Source organism: Cynocephalus volans, chromosome 16 (genome assembly GCF_027409185.1).
Source record: "Cynocephalus volans isolate mCynVol1 chromosome 16, mCynVol1.pri, whole genome shotgun sequence".
NCBI classification, from domain to species: Eukaryota; Metazoa; Chordata; class Mammalia; order Dermoptera; family Cynocephalidae; genus Cynocephalus; species Cynocephalus volans.
In genome coordinates this window covers 36,504,918-36,514,359 of record NC_084475.1, presented here as the reverse complement: position 1 = coordinate 36,514,359, position 9,442 = coordinate 36,504,918, and the positions used below count along the sequence as shown (strand labels likewise).

General features: G+C 34.0%; 1 protein-coding gene across 1 annotated transcript in view; it reads right to left on the bottom strand.

Moving 5' to 3' along the window:
* Positions 1-453: 453 nt before the first annotated feature.
* CARNMT1 (carnosine N-methyltransferase 1) overlaps positions 454-9,442 on the bottom strand; it is a 43,666-nt gene continuing 34,677 nt past the window's right edge. Inside the window, exons 7-8 of the mRNA XM_063081171.1 lie at positions 3,157-3,260; positions 454-2,429 (exon numbers count right to left, since the gene is read on the bottom strand). Of these exons, the coding sequence (XP_062937241.1) occupies positions 2,328-2,429; positions 3,157-3,260 (206 nt within the window). The 3' untranslated portion in view covers positions 454-2,327. The remainder of the gene's footprint in view (positions 2,430-3,156; positions 3,261-9,442) is intronic.

The following is a 9,442-nucleotide window of genomic DNA, read 5'->3' as shown; positions in this document are numbered from 1 at the left end:
TAGATTAATATACCCTAAATCTGCACCGCTTCAGAATATGGAAATTTTTTTTAAAAAAAGGGAAGCAAAACAACCTATCTCTTCTCACTTTATGAAAATAAGTGAAAACATTTGTGTATAGAGCTTATTTAAGAAAAAATTAAAAACTTTAAGGCTTACATATTTAGTAGTTAGGACTAAACATAAGAATTACAAAATTAAATAAATCCTCCAGTGACACTTCTTATTACTGATTGATACCACATTTTCAAGTTTAGAATATATTAACTGCAAAAGGTATAAGAAAAAAAAGTGATGCAAATTTGTGTAGAACATTTAAAAAATAATATTCATGATATGAAGGAGAAATTAAAACAAATGAAATTACTGATTTCAAAAATAACTAAAATATATGCTATAATTTAGAAATATAAGTAACATTATTAAAGACTAACACCTTATAACACAAAAAAAGTTTAAGTAATAAGGCCAATCTACCAGTGTCATTCAGTTTTTGCCACTCTGAGAAAACCAAAAATTATTTGTTTTGATACAAGTTGTAAAAATGTGAATACTAGTCAGTGAAAAGAAACTTTTAAATTACTCAAAATCAGCATGCATTCCTTTCTGTTCAATGGATTTTTAAAAATACACTCCTCTTAAGTTTTTCTTCTTTAAAAAAATAATTTTTTATTTTTTTTCCCCTTGCAATTAATTTCAAGTTCATTCATTTAGGTAATAAGAATTCTTCCCAAATGAACATCTGCCAAGTATTGAGGGACAAACAAAAGAACGGTTTAAAAAAAAAAAAATCAACAGGTTACAGACTTCCCTAATTTGAGGAGTCAACTCAATGGAACCCTCTACTGTGTAATGGGAGTAAAAGTCATAAAAGCTCCCTCACTGCAAGCAGAAATGGTCCCTCCCCCTTACTAGTAAGATGCTAAATCAGACAATGACTCCCCCAACCTAAGGGGCAACAAAGATATAGATTTATGAGTTTTCCTATTAAAACATAGCATTTATGCTACCAGCACATTATTAAGTCCATCTAATCCAAATTGCCTCAGAAGTCATTTAAAGCAATCACAATCATCTGTGAAAATATTCAACAAGCGTTCTTCCTTTTCTCCAAGGAAAGGTTAAAACATTAATCATCTCTACTTTCCAAGCTACTGGAAACAAAATAATATATATAAAAAAAAAAAATACAAAGGAAAACTCCCTCCAATAAAGATCTGCTAGAGGTAGAAATTTAGAGCAGCATATACTGTTTAAGCTCCATCTATGAGGGAATAAAATTGGTGTTAATCCGAAATTACATTAATGGAGGCTGCTTACAATATTAAAGATACAGACCGTGGGCAGTAATTTATCCCTGAATTTCATATTCAAAGTTTCCCACATTAATACCATATGATAGTTTTTACTAGTATATAATTGTTCTAATGAAAAAAAGTGCTTGCTTTCCTAACCCAGGTAATCTAAGGAAAAGACATTATTGTAAACATCACACAGACAATCTGTATTCATTTTTAGTCTGAAATCATACATTTCAAATGGGTAAATTTATTCTATTTTCCCTGTTTCCTAGCACTATCTTAAATAAAGGCTTTTGTGCCTCACTTAGAATGCTGAGATCTCACACATTTCAAAATGATCCACGATGAGCATGCTTTCATAAAGTGTTCAGTTTAGTGTGGCCAAGACTTATTAATTTCTTAGTTACTTGAATGCATTTTACTGGCCTGTGATACTATTAAATTTAGCATTTCATAAAAATGAAATGTTTGATGCTTCTCTAAGTTCAGCTGAGCTAGAAAAAATAAAATAATATGAATGAAAAAAGACATTTTATGTAAAGATTGCTTATGTCCAAAGTGAACAAAAGTCCCAATTCCAGATATTGAATATGACAGAGGATCCTTAGACTCTTCTAAAAATAACAGGTGCAATGCATACATACAAAATAAAATTTTTAAAAAAGATTATTATGGACTTCAATACTATTAGTCATTAATACAGCAGACTTGCAATGGACAGCTTCATGAAGACACTGGAGATTAGGTATTTTTCTACTGAAAGACAATTCTGGGCTTCAAGGAAAAAGTGTACTTGAAGACATTTCCTCCATTTTTACTTGTGTAGTACAAATCTGCGTGGCATAGTATATTTCTGAAAAAGCAATAAACATATTAAGAAAATAGACACTATTTCTAAATTTTGTTAGGAATAAGAAGGCACCACTGATTTGAGGTTGTGTACTGTCATCATTGATAGTTGATTTTAAGTTATTTATTTCAGCATTTGCTCTTAAATTTTTTTCTGGGTGATATCACTTGAGACCATCAGTGTGGTTTACGGACCACAAACAAGACACATTCATAGTAGTATTTCATCATGGAGAGATCATTCACAGTATATGTTGACAAGACAGATTCTTTTTCCACCTGCAATGCAAACAGTAATCATCATAAAGATGATAATGATCATCATGATGACAATACCACTAACAAATACTGAGCGCCTATAAGTGGCAGGCACTATTTTAAGCACATTTATTACATACAGCTACCCCCATAAGATTGGTACTATCAGTAAACCCACTTTACAAAGAACAGGTTATAATAAGTTGCTCAAGGTCACACTCCTAATAAGTGGTGGAACTAGAATTCAAACTCAGGAAGTCTAACTCCAGAACTTGAACTCTGAACTACTATAACATATTGTTTCTCTTTATTGAGAACAAATCTGTTCTTCATTTTTAACACAGTAGCAAAAGTATCATAAAACCTTATAGTAACACATATGATAAAAAAACAGATCAAAAGCAGTACAAAAGGACATATACTGAATAATGTTCCTCTTATACCTTCCCTCCTACCCCCTTCTACTTCCCCCAAAGCTTAGTCTACTTGGTATCTATCAGTGAGAGTCTATAAAGGACAATATTATAATAGTCATGTACATTTACTGAAAGGCTACTTCACCAGGGATTATAGTTTTCCTTTTACATACAAATCATCCAAAATCCTTACAATTCTGAAAGCTAATATTATCTTTACTTATGGATGAGAAAACAAAGAGATTAAGAAGTCAGTAACTGCCATAACATCATCAATCCTGTTTAAGTGCATAGGAACTTAAAATTGTGTCAACACTTCATTCCTTCCTTACCTCTACCTGGAATCCGTACTGAAGAACGACATTTTTTATATCCTCATAGCTCAATTCTATGGAAAGTTCATTTGCCAAATTTTCAAAGTGGTACAGGAGAGGACCTATGGTTTAAAGATACTATGAGTGAATTACCTGAATATAAACATGCACTAGTAGCTGTGTTAGACTGAATTCCAAGTTGAATAAATTTTGAGTAGATGAAACAAACATAAAAAGGAGAAGTAAAGAACCTTTACACTTGCTGAGGACATTTAGCCACACCTCTGAAACTTCAGCCCAGTAACTGATATCTGAGTGCTGGACCTACCCTCATGGGGAGTGAGTCCCTCTGGTATACCTGCCTTGCACTGTCAATCTCCACATCATGCGCCTTCACCTATAATTCTTAAGTTACTGCATGAGTAGCTGAATCAGAATGCTAAGTCCTCATATTCCGAAAGTATATTGTAATTATAATTCTATAAGTAAATGCAAAACTGCAGTTAAAAACTGGTTATCATGTGAAAACAGAGAAGCAGCCTCAAGCTAGCCTGGGTAGGAGAGAGTGTGGGGTGGAGAGAAGTTATAGGGAAAGCTTCCTGAAAGGAGGAGGTGACACTAGACCTGGCTTTTTAAGTGCACTGTTCACATCCTAGCTCTTATACCTACTAATTGTGTGTCTATAGGTAAATTACTAACTGCTTCACTTGTAACATAACTTTAACATAAGATAATATATCTATGATAAATAAGGCACTAAGTAAATGACAGCTACTACAGCTATTTTTCTGACATTCCACCTTTACTATGATCTCATTCCATATATACAAGGAAATAACATCTGATTCGAACTAGGATTTTCCAACCTTTCAATCGCACACATTTTGCCCAATCCATTAACCTCGTCCAGACAACATTATTACTTACCACAGTTATACCTCAGACTAATCTAGACCATCTTCTCTTTCTCTTTCATGGGTTAATTATAAATCCTTCAACTAGCTCTCTACCTCCACTCCTGATAAAATATGCTAATCATGGGAGATAAAAATAACAAATAGGACAAACTTTCTGCTCTCAAGAGATGCACCATTCTGTGGATTATACGTAGGGTAAAATTTTTTCTTTCTCTTTTTTATTCTACATAAACCACTAGAAAAAATGACCATGAATGTAATTCATATAATGTTAGTGCTCTTTTCAAAAGATAACAGTGGGCTGGCCAGTCGAGTGTGGTGCCTAACACCAACATCAAGGGTTTGGATCCCTGTACTGGCCACCAAAAAAAAAAAAAAAAAGAGAGAGCTAACAGTGGTTTCTTATCAAACTACTCTATCAAACAAATTCCTGTTAGTTCTATTAGTACTAGTAAAAATAATTGTAGCTACCATTTACTGAGCACCTGCTGTCTTCTAAACTACCTTGAGGCCTTTTTATAAGAATGCAGAGCCTCCTACCAAAGTCTTTCCAGCTTTTAAAGCTTAAGCTGTTCTTGCTCCATTATTTTAAGAGCCGCCAATAATATGGTTTTATTATATCTACATACATACACTCCAATACCTCTTCCATACTCAGGCTATATTTTACCTCTACTCATGAAGTGTTCCACCTAAAAAGCTCTGACCCTCCAATTCAACCTTTAGCCATTCTTCAAAACCTTGCTGAGATCCACCTAAATCTTCAGCCTTACTGTTCATTCTTCTTAATATAGGATATTTAAAAACTCATTTAATGCAATGTTGCATTGCTTGCTGATTATTTTTTATATAATTAGCACCATTTCCAAACTAGATTACAAGCTGTATAAGTCAAGAAACATGTCTTAAGTTTCTTTGGAATCCACTATAATGCCCAGCACCGTGCTCAATGTACATACAGTTAAACCATCTATAATTTTACCACCCAAAGACAACAGTTGTGTATATTTTTTACAGGCCTCTATTACAAATAATACTTCAACAAATAACTATGCAAATTTCAGATTTTCCCTTATGAAGACATTTTTTGAAGGTCAAAGAAAACACACATATTTACTGACTTGATTCAGACTGCCAAAATACTTTCCAAAAGAGTTGTAACAGTTTTCACTCCCTAATGCAATGGTGAATACTTGTTTTAACATCTTAGCAAGTGGGGGAATGCAATGGTACCATCACTTTTCACTTTGGAAAACAGGCTGGCAGTTTCTTGTAAGGTTACAGATACATATACCATATATGACCAAGCAATTCCATTACCAGGCATTTATCCAAAAGAAATAAAAACTTGAATCATATAAATATGATTCTATTTATATGACACTCAAGTGAAAACTACAGCAGCAGAAACCAGAATAGTGACTGCCAGATATTAGGGATGAGGGGAGAGAATCAACTACAAAAGAGGTGCAAGGGAACTTTTTGGGTGACAGAAATGGAAATGTTCCCTATCTTGATAAAGGCAGTAGTTACATGATTATACAGTTTTCAAAATGCATCAAACTGTACATTTAAAAAAGGGTGAACTTTATGGTATGTCAATTATACCTCCAAAAAAAACTGACATAAAAAAATAACAAACATTTTTATTTAACAAAATATTTGCTAATTTGATAAGGGGAAAATGATAGGCTATATACACATAATTTGAATCTGCATTTCCTTGAGGCTGAGCAGTTTTTTGTATTTATTACCTAGTCGCCCATTCTTTAAACTAACATTTTAACAAACACCTAGCAAATATAGAAAGACTAAAACATGGACACATTCCTCAAAGAGTTCTCTATTTTCTCAACTCTTGTGCCTTCATATTATTTTAGTAGACACAATGGAAGGAGCAAAGATATATTTTTTTCCTTAACCATAAATATGATGTGAGCTCATAACAGAAAGCTAAGATAACATGAAAAAGCATTAAAAAAACAAAAATAAAAACCCATCACTAATGCTAACACTCAAAGATAACCACTTGAAAATGTAATATATTTCCTTGTAGTCTTTCCTTGATGCATAGTATGAAATATTACATATATACTTTTGCACCTTATACTTCATTAAGAACATTTCATTATTTCATTAATTATTTCTAAAGAATGGTTTTACTGTGTGGATGTCTTATGACTATTTATTTATTCACTCATTACTCTTAAAAATGTAGGCTCTGTCTAGTTTTTGCTGAGTATGTTTGTCCATTATTCAGTCTTTAGTCTTTGCCTGTATCTGATTATTTTCCTCTGATAGACTTCTACAAGTATAATTAATCTAACAAATGTACGTAATTGTGAATGTAATTATGTAATAAGCCAGATGGCAAATATTTTAGGCTTTGTAGGCCACACAGTCTCTATTATATATTCTTATTTTTGTTTTCCCCCCTAATCCTTTATGAATGCAAAGCACATTCATAGCTGGTAGGACCATACAAAAATAGGCTGCAGGCCAAACTTGGCCTGTGGACCATAATTTGTCAACCCCTGACCAAATGCATGAATTGTTAAGATTTTTCCATATACTATCAAATAATGTTATTGTTTTTCCAGAAGAAATCTGTGTCAGTTTACATTCCCTCCAGCAGTATATGAATATATGCTGTCTTACTGTACCTTATCTAAGCTTTAGATAAAATTTTTAAAAACCTAGCCAGTATGATAGGTGAAAAATGGTAGCTCATTTATATTTATTTGACTAGCAGGGAGGGTGAATACTTCTTTCCTGTATATAGGTAATATATATTCATTCTTTTATAGCTTGTAACCTTATGTTGTCTATTTCACTTTTTTTTTTTTTAAAGATGACCGGTAAGGGGATCTTAACCCTTGACTTGGTGTTGTTAGCACCACGCTCTCCCAAGTCAGCTAACCAGCCATCCATATATAGGGATCCGAACCCATGGCCTCGATGTTATCAACACCACACTCTCCCAAGTGAGTCACAGGCCAGCCCTGTCTATTTCACTTCTGGATATTTTTATCTTACTGACTTTTGCTTTTTTTCCCTTTTAAATAATTTATTTAAAACTTTAAAAATAAAGCTCTTTGTAACACCAAGGTTAAGGATTTGGATCTCCATACCGCCAACTGACAATCAATCAATCAATCAATCAATCAAGAAAGCTCCTTGTAAAAAAAATAAAAATACAAAAATACATGAAAGAATTTTTGCTTTCTGCAAAGGCACGTTAGATTATTCAGACCAATGCTCCTATTGAAAACAACTTAAGTTAGTATATGAAATTTATCTTTTAAGATCTTAAAATTTTGGAGTTAAGGTAGCAAATTAGTAAGGAACCCAGAGAATTAACCAGAGGTAAACCTAAATGCCATTTTTGCCCTGAGAGTATTTGACTACCCCGATGAAACTGATCTGCAATTTGATAAACTCTTTGGGCCCTAGGGACACAAAAGAAAGCCCTAGGCTTGCCCTCTGGTAGGATGTCTGAGAGATTACCTAACATAACAGCAGGAATAGTAAGGCCTATCTTTAAGAAATAGATAAACTTAACCCCAGGGGACTGCAGGAAAAGTTGACCTCAGAGCTGACTGAAGTGAGAGGGGGTGGTTGTAAATCATGCTTTAACCCTAGGGTAGATCTGCAGCCTGTTTTAACATATCATGGGTGGCCCAATAAATCTCAAGTCCTGACTTTAGTTTAAAAAAGTTCTGGCCAGAGAATGTTCCAATTTCCTGGCAGAAGCAAATACAAATTCCCCTGGGGAGAAAAATACTTCAACCTAGGCCTCAGGAAATCCCCAAAAGCGATTTCTCAAGAATAATCATCAATAAACAGTTAAGGTCAACCAACAACCCAGAGAAGCAAGGAACCCTGAGCAAAACCCAGCAAAAATAGGAGAAAGCAGAAAATGACCAGCAAAGAACTTGAGATATTAGAATTATCAGGTACAATATGCTCAGTATTTTCAAGTAAAAGACTATCTTGAAAATATATGCAGGGAATAGAAAATAAAAAATGACAGAGCTGAAAAACTAGTCTGCAAATCTACCCTAGCGTTAAAATAAATATAAATAGAATACACAATAACTCAATGGATGTACAGATGTCAAACACAGTTTAAAGAGAACTGTGAATGAGAAGACACGTCAGCATACATTATCCAGAATGTAGCATGGAGAGACAGAAGACAGCAAGTAAAGAGAAGTGGTTAGGATATATGAAAGCTGGCATAAGAATGTCTAAAATACATCTGATTACATTTCCAGCAGAGAGAGAGAAAAAGAATGAGGCAGAGGCAGTACATAAGGATATAATGGCTGTTATTATTATTAATTTTAATGCTAAACTTGTCCTAGATTGGTAGGTAGGATCTCCTTCAAGCTGAGAAATTTTTTTAACCGATGAAAAGTCAATTTATAGACTCAAAAAGCATACAGGACTAAAAAAGAAAAATCCACACCTAGACATAATATTGAACCTGCAAAAAACTACAGTGAAAAATCTTAAAAAACAAACCGAGTACCTTCAAGGGAGCAATAGTTAAAATAGCTGAATTCTCTAGAGCAAAAATAGAAGTTAGAGAAACCTTTGGAATGATATGTTCCATGTGTTGAAAGCTACCTGCCAAACTAGCATTCTATACCTACTGTTGCACTGGAACTAAAAGTATCAGTATGAGCTCATGATTTTCATAGACACAGACAGACACATACATATATTCCTTACCCCTGTCTGCTGAAAAGGCCCAGTGGTAAAATCCAGATTTTCATTTATACATACTATTGCCCACTAAAAGGAACCAGAGATCCTTGGGAAAAAAATGGCTGATTTCAGGGCTGGGCAGAGAAAATAGATGGGCTTTTCTGGTTATGCCACAAAGAAGGTACCAGGGATATATCAAAAGGACAGAATATAACACAAAGGTCAAGGGTTCTGATCCCTGTACTAGCCAGCCTCCAAAAAAAGAAAAGGGACAGGAGTCAGCCTGAAGGGTGGTCCCATTGCCAAATCTGGGACAAACTGATTTACACCATGTTTATACCCTTAAGGCTCTAAGAGTTCCAATTAAGAGACAAAGACTGTTACATCAGCTAATAAAACAAAATTCCACATATGCTCTTTAAAATATGAGACACATCTAAAATATAAAGATACAGAAAGGATTTAAGAGATAGAAAAAGATAGACCATACAAGTAGTGACTAAAAGAAGGCTCATATAGCTATATTGACATGCCAGCTCAAAGATAAGAAACATGGCTTGCATCTGTGCAAAACAGAGAACTGGAACTCAAACCCCAGCTAAAGTTTTACAGTTGGGCAGGGAAGGGTAAAGGATGGGGGTAGGGTGGCCAGATCATTTTCCAAAGCAGACTTC